Raw genomic sequence first — 12896 nt, 5'->3', positions numbered from 1 at the left:
TTTTTGAGAAGGACCTGTACATGCTCAGTAGTGACCAGTGCTGTGGAGTTGTAGCTGAGCTGAAGCTGTGCTGCACTTTATATACATGCTCAGTAGTGACTAGTGCTGTGGGGTTGGAGTCAGGGAAATTGAGGAGTCGGAGTTTTTTCTTACAGACCCCACAACTAGCAGATGCAATCCAATCATCGACTTTCTTAAAAACCTTCCAGTAAATTGATGTTAATCATTGCTCTTTGTTATTTTTGGATAATTGGCAAAACAAGACACTCCTTTTGTGTTTTTTAACTGTAGGTTCCCACAAACTGGCAAAATCCATCTGGCAGATATCACATAGGCATTAAGAATGGTTTTGATTTTTATCCAAAGGCACTAAAAGAACGACTACAGGTAATCATTGATAATGATGGTAAATGTTTGCACAGAAAACTTGCATTCGGTTATTTGGGACATGCATTGTGAAGTATAAGCTATGGATGATAAGTTATGTGACCTGTGCATTTATTTCATATGACAATAGGACAGAGTTTTCAGTGATTTCTGTGCAGATCTTCACGGTAATATAAATCCATTAGGTAGTCCATCATTTTACTGTCTAACATTAATGTTGTGTCTCCATATATAGAAAGAGCGGAAGGAGAAGTTATGGGATCCCGTCCACAGAGCTGTTCTAGCAGAAGCTTGCAGGAAGCAGGATGACATAGACTCGAGTTCTAATACTCAGACTTTGGTATTTAATATTTCCAACTTTCTTTCCTCCTCAAATACATTACCATTTGACTTTTTTGTACCTCCCTAACTTTTAATGACTATTCCTTTTTTAAATAGATGGGAAAATTGATTAAAGAAGATATTCAAAGCCAAGTTGAAATACTAAACATATTTGAAAAAAAATTTGGGGATCCTGGCCCTGTATATGATTGCTTAGTGTGGCACGATGGGGAGACATGGAGGTAAGTCATGCCTTCTCTACATTACCGTATATACTCGAGTATAAGCCGACCTGAGTATAAGCTGACCCCCCTAATTTTGCCACACAAAAACTGGGAAAACTTAATGACTCGAGTATAAGCCTAGGGTGGGAAATGCAGCAGCTACCGGTAAATGTCAAAAGTAAAAATAGATACCAATAAAAGTAAAATTAATTGAGACATCAGTAGGTTAAGTGTTTTTGAATATCCATATTGAATCAGGAACCCCATATAATGCTCCATAAAGTTTATGATGGCCCCATAAGTTGCACCTTTAATGTCATATAAACTATACAATTCAATTGAAAAACATACTGAAATGTTTCATAGTGGGGAAAAATAATGAACTAAAAACTAACACTTTGTTGAAAAAGTTTTTGAATTTATGACAGCATTCAACCTCTTTGGATAGGAGTGTGGCATATCAAGAATTGGCAATCTTTGCCCACTACTCCTTGCAGTAGCTCTCCAAATCTGTCAGATTTCAAGTGTATAACCCTCTTCAGGTCACCCGCACATTTTCAATTGGATTCTGGTTGGGCGATTCCAAAACTTTGATCTTCTGGCAAAGCCATTCATTTGTTGATTTGGAGATATTCTTAGGGACATCGCCATTCTGAAAGGTGAAGTTCATCTTCTAGTTTTTAGCAAAAACCTGACTGTTATGTTAAAAAATTGATATTTAAAACTGTTCAGAATTCTCTCCACCTTGCTTAAAGCCCCAATTCCTGCTTTGCTTTTGAGAGAAAAAACCCAAAGCATGAAGCTGCCTCCTCCATGCTTCGCTGTGGGTATGGTGTCCTTTTTGGGATGTGTAATGGTGTCTTTGCGCCAAACATACTTCTTGTAATTATGGTCAAAAAGTTAAATCTTGGTTTCATTAGACCTGAAAACTTCTTCCCGCATTGCTTTGGCTAAATATAGTTAGTCAGGCATGAATGTTTGTCTATGTGAAGGGGGGGAGCGCCTTCATCTTGTCACCTTACCCGACAGGCCAGACATAAAAAGAATATAAAATATTATAGTTTCATGCAGTATGCAGCCAGCACTTGCCAGATTCCTGCAGCTCCTATAATGTTGCTGTAGGCCTCTTGGCAGCCTTCCGTACCAATTTTCATTTTGTCTTTTTATCAATTTCTGAGGACCTTCCAGGTCTAGGTAATGTTACTGTTGTGCCAAACTTAAGCACTTTCTTGACCATCTTCATTGTCCCATGGTATACCTAATTCTTTAAAAAAAAAAAGTTGTACACTTCTGACAACTTTAAACAATGAGATCCCTTTGCTGCGTTGTATGCTGTTAATTAACCATGGCTATTGCTGTAAAATGCAACTAAGAAAATGTCAAGCGAATCCTAACAGAACAGCTAAACTTTTATATGGGGTTAATCAGAATCCATTTATATGATGGCAGCTGTGTACTATTTAAAATGAGTTTAGATTTGATTGGCTGATTCTGAACACAGCTACATGCCCAGTTGTAAGAGTGTTCACACTTATTCCCTCTTGCAGAGCATGTATGGACACCAGTGAGAGTGGAGATCTGGATACCTGCACTGTGCTGGGAAATTACAGAGAAGCCCAGGAGTACGCATCATTTGGCACAACAGAAATGCTGAATTACTCCGTCAACATTTATGATGATGGCAACCTGCTTTCCATTGTAACAAGTGGTGGTAAGTTATCATCATAGTTTTCCTTATTCATAGTGACATCTTGAGGCTCCCAGATAAATCTGTCATCGGGGATTTATTACTGATCTATCAGCAGAATAATATAAGGGCAGAAACCACAATTCCAGAGATATATACTTTACTGGGCTGCAGTTTTGCTAAAATCCCCGTTTTATCTGCTTCAGATGTACAAGTTCTCTGTATAACCCTGCCCTCACCACTGATTGGCAGTTCTCTGCCTATCCAGTGTACAAAAAAGCTGCCAATCAGGGTCGAAGTTCACACAGCTCATGAATATAGATGACTACATGGCAGCAGGTTTACTAGTCCTCTAGCAATAAAAACAATGCTTTATCAGCAGGTGATTGTCAAAACTACAGCAAATAATGCAGGAACACAACTGGAATCTGACTTTCTGCGCCTTTGTCATGCTTTAGAGAAATTCAAATCAATATTTGGTGTGACAATCTTTCTCTTAAATTCTTCTAGGTACACTTGCACAAACTTGAGGGTTATGTAGTATAATGCACATGTTGCAGATTTGACTGTGGAATTTTGTGTGCAGATTCTGTATTTCTTGGCAGAAAACGCAAGTCAGAATCTGCGCCTTTTTTTTGGTACGTGCACACATTGCAGATTTTTGTGCAGATTTCTTCCTTTTTTTCCCCCTGCAGATTTCTTTTATGGAATGGGTGCAGAAACGCAGCAGATCTGCAAAAAGAATTGACATGGTCCTTTTTTTTAATCTGCTGTGTTTTCGGTACAGATTTTTTCACACCATTAGCACAGCTTTTTTTGCCATTGATTTACATTGTGCTGTAAATCACTTGCAGATCTGCAGCGTTTCTGCGCTCAAAACAAAGCTGCAGATCTGCAGGAAATCTGCAACGTGTGCACATACCCTTATAGTTAGGTGCATAAGTAATGAATTCCACCAAGCAGGGGGTGATGTACGTCATTGTTTCATCCTACATATGAAAGTTCTTTACCCCTTACCGACATGGAACGTATCCATACTTCATGGTCTGCTGGTATTTGCTGACTTTTGACGTATAGATAATCATGGCGATCTCCCACTCACGGGCTGTGCGCACAATTGCCCGCCCGCACCACTCCGTGCACTTCAACCCCCTTTATATTGCAATCAAAATCGATCATAGTATTTAGCAGGCAAGCAGAGGGAGGGTGCCACCTCTGCTCTGATCGGCGACCCAGCGACGTAATCACCGGGGACTGATCGTTGCCGTGGCGACCCGATGTTGTCATGGTGACATCCGGGTCACCAGAGCGATCAACTTGCTACAACATGCTCATTGCTCATCTCCAGCAGACCTCTATGGTTGTCAATGCCAGATTGCTATGAGCGCCACCTGGTGGTCAGCGCTCATAGCAAGCCAGCAATTCTGCTACATACAGGCAATCTGATCATCGCCTGTATGTAGCAGAGCCGATCGGGTTATGACACCTTCTATTCTCCCATGGAGACTATTGAAGCATTCCAAAAGTGAAAAAAAAATATTAAAAAAAGAAATACCTGATCACTAAATCGCTAGAACTACTTTTTTTTTTTTTTGGTCACTGCAACACTGTATTAAAATGCAATAACGGACGGTCAAAAGACAGTATCTGCACCAAAATGGCATCATTTAAAAAGTCAGCTGGGCATGCAAAAAATAAGCCATCACCCAACCCCAGATCATGAAAAATGGAGACACTACTGGTCTTGGAAAATGACACTAATTATTTAACAAACGTTGGAATTTTTTTTCAACCAGTTAAAAAAAGAACCTAGACATGTTTGGTGTCTATGAACTCGTAATGACCTGGAGAATCATAATGGCAGGTCATTTTTATCATTTAGTCAGCTTGGTAAAAAAAACCCCCCACCAATTATGGAATAGATTAGGATTTCACTTTTGTTCATTCACTTTACATTTTGATTTGCGTTAAAAATAAACTAACACTTCCACACTTGAAAGCATTCTCACTTTGTAGCATTTTTTTCACACCTGCTTAAATCTCCACAGTACCATGTGTATGTATTGTAGGGTATCACTCTGTCTGGTAGGTGCTAGGCATGACACCTTAGGTAGCATTCACACAGGCAATGCAGTTTTGATCCAAACGCATGCAGTTTGTATTACTTTCCACAGCACTAAAATACTTGTAAACTTAAATCCTTAGCCTTGTTCAGGAGCTATCTAAACAGAACAGACCCTGGCTACTCGTACACGATTGAACTAGCCCCAGCTCAGTCCAACAAAACAGCAATTGTCCATAGTAACCACTGATGCTTGTAGTTTCATTTGTGTATGTGACATGGACCACAAAGTAGTTTTCAGGCCTGCTGATGAATGGGTCATTGTGTATTACAGGTGCTCATGGAACACACGTGGCCAGTATTGCTGCCGGGTATTTTCCTGATGAACCCGAAAGAAACGGTGTTGCTCCTGGAGCTCAGATTCTAGCAATAAAGATTGGTGACACAAGACTGAGCACAATGGAGACAGGCACAGGGCTTATAAGAGCGGTATGGATTCTATTCTGTCAAAGCTAATGTTGGAACAATGTCTTGGTTACTGTTATGTGACTGTAAGAACCCATATAGCCAAAAGGTTTCCTTGTAGTCTCTGACAGGATGGCTTGGTTTGCTTGGCGGCTATGGAAGTTGATTTTTTTTTTTTTTTTTTTTAAAGGGTACACAATGTAGTTTAATTCGGGCCACTTGCCTCTGTTTTACTGATGGTTCACTGGCCTTTGAAAGGAAGCGATCAAAAGGTTTTTTTTTTTTTTTTCCTTTCTCTTTAACCCCTTTCTGACCTCGGACGGGATAGTAAGTCCGAGGTCAGATCCCCTGCTTTCATGCGGGCTCCGCCGGAGCCTTTTTTGGGGGACACAGGAACCATAGGGTGTATACTTCAGTTAGTGAGAAAGCAGTAGGAGAAACAACAAAGTTGAAAGAACTCAACTTTAACTGTAGTGATAGAACACAGAAAAACTAATTAAAGAACACAGAAAAACAAAAGAACGGATCAACATGAGAGGGTGTTGTCCCCCAATGAAGGCTCAGAGAAACAGATTTTACGGTAAGCAACCAAAAATCCTGTTTTCTCCATTGCTTCATTGGGGGGACATAGGAACCATGGGACGTCCCAAAGCAGTCCCTGGGGAGGGAAAGACGGACTTCGTCAGGTCGGAGAACTCACCACTGCCGCCTGCAACATCCTTCTGCCTAGGCTGGCATCTGCCGGGAGGGGAGAAGCGGCGCAGAGGCCCTAGAAGGCCTCGGCGCTACCGCAGCGATTACCCTCTCCCTGGTGGACTCATCCTGAGAAACGGGGAGCTATCTGCACAAGGGAAGCTGCAAAAGAGATCCAGGGTGAGGTAAGAGCCCTGGACCCCCAAACTGAGACACACAGTGCCTTTTCCATACAAAAAAACCCAGAGTCCCACTCTTAGAAGGACAATTTTATATTACAGGATGATTCATGTAAACTAGAAGCTTGGGCTGATAAATGGCAAATGAGCTTTAATGGGGATAAATGTAAGGTCATGGACTTGGGTAGAAGTAATAAGATGTATAACTATGTGCGTAATTCTAAAACACTGGGCAAAACCGTCAATGAAAAAGACCTGGGTGTATGGGTGGATGACAAACTCATATTCAGTGGCCAGTGTCGGGCAGCTGCTACAAAGGCAAATAAAATAATGGGATGTATTAAAAGAGGCATAGATGCTCATGAGGAGAACATAATTTTACCTATATACAAGTCACTAGTTCGACCACACTTAGAATACTGTGCACAGTTCTGGTCTCCGGTGTATAAGTCTACGTTCACATTTGCGGTCTGCGCCGCAGCGTCGGGCGCCGCAGCGTCGCCGCATGCGTCATGCGCCCCTATATTTAACATGGGGGCGCATGGACATGCGTTGCACTTGCGTTTTGTGACTCATGCGTCACTGCGGCGCACGCGTCCGGGCGCAGAGGACGCAGCAAGTTGCATTTTTGCTGTGTCCAAAATCAACCAAAAAAAGGACGCATGCGTCGCAAAACGCAGCGTTGTGCATGCGTTTTGCTGCGTTTTTGTTTGCGTTGTGCATTGCGTCGCCGACGCTGCGGCGCACAATGCAAATGTGAACGTAGCCTTAGAAAGACATAGCTGAACTAGAGCGGGTGCAGAGAAGAGCGACCAAGGTTATTAGGGGACTGGGGGGTCTGCAATGCTAAGATAGGTTATTACACTTGGGGCTATTTAGTTTGGAAAAATGAAGGCTAAGGGGTGATCTTATTTTAATGTATAAATATATGAGGGGACAGTACAAAGACCTTTCTGATGATCTTTTTAATCGTAGATCTGAGACAAAGACAAGGGGGCATCCTCTACGTCTGGAGGAAAGAAGGTTTAAGCATAATAACAGACGTGGATTCTTTATTGTTAGGCTATGTGCACACGTAAGAAAAGAGGTGCAGAATGTTCTGCACAAAATCTGCATCTCCTGGCAGAATCCGCAGCTGCGTTTTTTTTATGCGTTTTTTTGTGCAGATTTTATTTCTATAATAGAGGGGTGCAGAAACGCTGCAGAACTGCACAAAAGAAGTGACATGCACTTCTTTGAAATCTGAAGCGTTTCTGCGCAGATTTTTCTGCACCATGTGCACAGCTTTTTTTTTTTCACATTGATTTACATTGTACTGTAAATCACAGTGCAGTTCTGCAGCGTTTCTGCTGCAGAAAAATCTGCAGATCTGCACCAATTCTGCACTAAATCTGCATCGTGTGCACATACCCTAAGAGCAGTGAGACTATGGAACTCTCTGCCGTATGATGTTGTAATGAGTGATTCATTACTTAAATTTAAGAGGGGACTGGATACCTTTCTTGAAAAGTATAATGTTACAGGGTATATACACTAGATTCCTTGTTAGGGTGTTGATCCTGTGAACTAGTCTGACTGCCGTATGTGGAGTCAAAAAGGAATTTTTTTCCCCAATGTGGAGCTTACTCTTTGCCACATGGTTTTTTTGCCTTCCTCTGGATCAACATGTTAGGGCATGTTAGGTTAGGCTATGGGTTGAACTAGATGGACTTAAAGTCTTCCTTTAACCTTAATAACTATGTAACTATGTTATGAGGATACTAGATGAAAGGGGGGAAAATACTCACTCACCTTTCATCATCTGTATGCTTACCTCATCATCCAAGGAATGTAAGGGACGTCCTGCAGAAAAAAACCTGTTGTTGGACATCTTCGTCTCCTCAAACCAACAGGCTCTGGTGGGCGAGTGGGTGGGAGACGGGGCTAGGACCGGTCCGTATCTCCTGAACATGCTTCTGTGTTAGGGGTCTTGGTCCTGCCGGCCAGACATATGAGGATACGGGGTGGCAGTACACGCCGTACTCAGTCTCTTTGTGGGATTACAGTAGTGACTGTTCACCCTGTATTCCTCAGCGGTACCAGAAAAGGAACGACGCACACTGAGGTAGATATGGGACTAATTAAAGACCCGTGTCCACCTCCTACTGACACTAAGCTAAACTGAATATCAGAATGCCAGTCGGTGGGGTGTATACTACAGAGGAGGAGCTAACATTTTTTGTGCATAGTGTCAGCCTCCTAATGGCAGCAGCATACACCCCATGGTTCCTGTGTCCCCATTGAAGCGATGGGGAAAGAAAGTATATGCAAAACCACCAGGGATCACCAAGAAAATTCAAAAGTGCCAAAATTCTTTATTTTTAATAGTGTAACAAAACCAAAGGCAAATAATTATAAACATTAAAAGTCCACTAGGAATAAATAGCACAGAAGAGATCCCAAAAACATTATATAGTGTATAATACACAACAGGTCGTGGACTATTGACAAAAACTTGCTAAATCAATATCAAATACCAATCAGACACATTATGGGCTGTCTGTTGTACCCATGCTGCTATCACTGTAAAAATACATATCAGCACTTAGTCATGCATGGTAGAAAATCTGCAGTCACTTAATCCTTGTATCTACTTAGCCGGACTGCTTGCTCAAGGGGGGCGACTATGTGACTGAATTAGGGTGAAGTATTTTGCTCCCATATATTACTATTTCGTACCTTCCCTCTTCATATTATTGTGTTAAGTTCTACTGGGTCTCCATGTACCATTTACGGTATGTTTATCTCTATCTATATACACTGCTCAAAATAATAAAGGGAACACTAAAACCCCACATCCTAGATATCACTGAATGAAATATTCCAGTTGTAAATCTTTATTCATTACATTGTGGAATGTGTTGAGAACAATAAAACCTAAAAATTATCAACGTAAATCGCAACTAATATCCCACGGAGGTCTGGAGTTGGAATGATTCTCAAAATCAAAGTGGAAAATGAAGTTACGGGCTGATCAAACTTCAGTGGAAATGCCTCAAGACAAGGAAATGATGCTCAGTAGTGTGTGTGGCCTCCACGTGCCTGTATGGCCTCCCTACAACACCTGAGCATGCTCCTGATGAGGTGGCGGATGGTCTCCTGAGGGATCTCCTCTCAGACCTGGAATAAAGTATCTGCCAACTCCTGGACAGTCTGTGGTGCAACGTGAAGTTGTTGATGGTGCGAGACTTGATGTCCCACATGTGTTCAATCGGATTCAGGTCTGGGGAACGGGTGGGCCAGTCCATAGCTTCAATGCCTTCATCTTGCAGGAACTAATGACACACTCCAGCCACATGAGGTCTGGCATTGTCCTGCATTAGGAGGAACCCAGGGCCAACCACACCAGCATATGGTCTCACAAAGGGTCTGAGAATCTCATCTCGGTATCTAATGGCAGTCAGGCTACCTCTAGCGAGCACATGGAGGGCTGTGCGGCCCTCCAAAGAAATGCCACCTCACACCATTACTGACCCACTGCCAAACTGGTCATGCTGAAGGATGTTGCAGGCAACAGATCGCTCTCCACGGCATCTCCAGACTCTGTCACATCTGTCACATGTGCTCAGTGTGAACCTGCTTTCATTTGTGAAGAGCACAGGGCGCCAGTGGCGAATTTGCCAATCCTGGTGTTCTGTGGCAAATGCCAAGTGTCCTGCACGTTGTTGTGCTGTGAGCACAACCCCCATCTGTGGACGTCGGGCACTCAGACCATCCTCATGGAGTCGGTTTCTAACCGTTTGTGCAGATGCATGCACATTTGTGGCCTGCTAGAGGTCATTTTGCAGGGCTCTGGCAGTGCTTCTCCTGTTCCTCTTTACACAAAGGCTGAGGTAGCGGTCCTGCTGCTGGGTTGTTGCCCTCCTACGGCCCCCCTCCATGTCTCCTGGTGTACTGGCCTGTCTCCTGGTAGCCACTGGACACTGTGCTGACAGATACAGCAAACCTTCTTGCCACATCTCGCATTGATGTGCCATCCTGGATGAGCTGCACTACCTGAGCCACTTGTGTGAGGTGTAGAGTCCATCTCAGGCTACCACGAGTGTGAAAGCACAACCAACATTCAAAACTGACCAAAACATCAGCCAGAAAGCATTGGTACTGAGATGTGTTCTGTGGTCCCCACCTGCAAAACCACTCTTTTATTGAGTGTCTTGATAATTGCCAATAATTTCCATCTGTTGTCTATTCCATTTGCACAACAGCATGTGAAATTGATTGACAAACAGTGTTGCTTCCTAAGTGGACAGTTTGATTTCACAGAAGTTTGATTTACTTGGAGTTATATTCTGTTGTTTAAGTGTTCCCTTTATTTTTTTTGAGCAGTGTACTTACCTTGTAGTGTCTTCACATCCTGTTCCGTCCAGATGTGTCCGGATCCCAGATTTCCAAGCGGCGGAAGTTCACCGGCCTCCATATTGGGACACCCAAGTGATGGGTTTGTCAATATCGAAACTGCTGGTGGTACCAGACTTTTGCTCAGTACCACCAGCGGGACACCGTCGCGAACTCACCGCCGCCGGGATCAACCGAATGATTCACTGACCCCGCCATCTTTGTACAGGAGGAGCGCATGCGCAGTTTTTATAATGTTTTTTGGATCTCTTCTGTGCGATTTATCCCTAGTGGATTTTTAACGTTTTTAATTATTTGCCTTTGGTTTTGTAACCTTATTAAAAATAAAGAATTTTCTCCTACGCCTCATTGGGGGACACAGGACCATGGGTGTTATGCTGCTGCCACTAGGAGGACACTAAGTAGATAAAAAAGATTAACTCCTTCTCTGCAGTATACACCCCTTCACTGGCTACAATTTCAACCAGTTCTTGCTTAGTGTCTGTAGGAGGCACTTGGGTCTTTCAGACCCCAATTTTCTTATTTTAATTTTTATTTTTCCGTAAATTTTTATTTTTTATTCAACGGAGTGAAGGGGCGACGGATCCCTTTTATAGGGCCCGCTCTCCCCCGAACCAGCAACAGGCGAGCACGGCGAGTGTACCTCCCCGTCCCTCTCCTGCGACGCGGGAGCACGCCAATTCTCTTCTGGGGCGACGGTCTGCCATCTTTGGTCCCGATCTCCCTTCCCCCTACAAGACGGCGAGTACATAGAGCCTGCTCTACTGTACCTCTCCGGGGGCCCGACATACAAGGCCCACTTTACACGGCGTTGCACAAAGGGAACGTACCAGTTCCAGAAGAGGATCCGAGGATGGAGGGAGCGCTTAGGGACAGGGGGACCTGCACCGGCAGCCATGGAGGCCGCACTGTGAGTACACAGGAGTTCCTCCTGCGCTCCGGTACTCTTGCGGCCGCCGCATCGTCGGGCAGGCCGGAAATTTAGCCCCCGGCTTCTCAGCCGGTGTAGGCCGCAGTGGTCCCTATCTTGCGGCAGAGTCCCTGGGGAGAGGCGCCGACGGTCGGGAGACTGCGGCGGTTAGCGTCGCTCTGTTGCGGCGGCCGCCGCGCATCGCCGGGCAGGCCGAAAATTTAGCCCCCGGCTTTTCAGCCGGAGTAGGCCGCAGTGGGCAGATCCCTCCCACGGCCGTAACCCCGCCCCCTATATCGGCGCTTCTCGTCTGGGACGAGAGGCGCCCTGCAGATCTCGGGGGCCATATTGTTCCTCTCTCCCTGCAAGGAGTCCACTGCACTCCAGAGAACCGCCACGGCTAATTCCTCCCCGGGGACACAGGCACAGGACCGTGGGTAAGCTGCTTCAAGAAAGCTTAACCCCTTCCCTGCGTATACTGCCCGCTCTGTCTCCAAAGACACTATGTCTCAATCCAAGGAGACTAAAAGGGGTAACAAGAAGCACACAGTATTTTTCACTGTATGTGCCACTTGCAATGCGGCCCTGCCCCGAGCTCACACTAGTCCTTTGTGTGCGGATTGTGTCCCGGCCTCTGTGCAGGCGCCTCCCGCCGATACCGCCGCCGTTGCCGCCGACCCTGTGGAGCCTAGTTTCCATGAGTGGGCAGCTTCACTGACACGATCTATGGATTTACTAGTTAGGGCGGTTGATTCCCTCCGGGGCCCCCCTTCAGGTCAGCCCGCGGTGGATTCGGGAGACGGTACGGATCCGTCCGCCAGCAGGGGGGCGTACTCTATCTCCTCCTTCTCGGGGTTCTAGAAAACGGGTCCATGTTCCATCCCCTGACCACGGGCAAGTTGGTTTTTCAGCGTCGGCGACCTCCGCTTCCCGGTCCCCTTCTCCAGACAACCCGAACGATTCTGAATGAGTCCGACGATTCCTACGTTCAGGATTTTTCCCCCTCTCAAGAGACACTCGACTCTCTCATAGAGGTGGTTAACCAGACCCTGAAGGTGAACGAGGAATCCGTACCTACCCCCGAACACGTGGTGTCGTTCAAAAAGACTAAACGTGTCCAAAAGTTTTTCGTCACTCATCCTGAGTTCAAGGAAATTGTACAAAAACATAGGGATCGTCCCGATAAACGCTTCATGGGTCAAAAGCCCATAGAGGCCAAATATCTTTTTTCTCAGGACCTAATCAAGGACTGGCTGCAGTCCTCCTCAGTCGACCCTGCTGTGTCACACCTCGCTTCCAAAACCATCCTATCCCTGTCAGACGGCTCCACTGTTAAGAACCCCTCTGACCGCCAGATTGATTATCTGGCTTGCTCCGTCTTCGAGGCCACAGGAGCCTCCCTCTTTCCATCCTTCGCTGCCTCCTGGGTGGCTAAGGCTATGGTCGCTTGGGCCGAGTCGCTTTCCGCAACCATGCAAGTTAGTGACTTACCTTCAGAAGCGGTCAACCTGGCTAACCAGATAGCCCAGGCGGGGGACTTCGTAGTCAATGCCTCAATAGACGCAGCCAATTG

At 45.0% G+C, this 12896-nt stretch overlaps 1 protein-coding gene across 4 annotated transcripts in view; it reads left to right on the top strand.

The window, feature by feature from the left end:
- Window positions 1-12896, top strand: part of TPP2 (tripeptidyl peptidase 2) — a 117237-nt gene that overhangs the window by 7702 nt on the left and 96639 nt on the right. For all 4 annotated transcript variants that reach the window (XM_077297063.1, XM_077297062.1, XM_077297065.1 and 1 more), the window contains exons 3-7: window positions 292-387; window positions 623-727; window positions 826-950; window positions 2480-2643; window positions 5016-5170. In XM_077297063.1, the coding sequence (XP_077153178.1) occupies window positions 292-387; window positions 623-727; window positions 826-950; window positions 2480-2643; window positions 5016-5170 (645 nt within the window). The remainder of the gene's footprint in view (window positions 1-291; window positions 388-622; window positions 728-825; window positions 951-2479; window positions 2644-5015; window positions 5171-12896) is intronic.

Source organism: Ranitomeya variabilis, chromosome 3 (genome assembly GCF_051348905.1).
Source record: "Ranitomeya variabilis isolate aRanVar5 chromosome 3, aRanVar5.hap1, whole genome shotgun sequence".
NCBI lineage: Eukaryota > Metazoa > Chordata > Amphibia > Anura > Dendrobatidae > Ranitomeya > Ranitomeya variabilis.
Note: the sequence above shows the minus strand (reverse complement) of the source record. Positions and strands in the feature narration are given on the sequence as shown.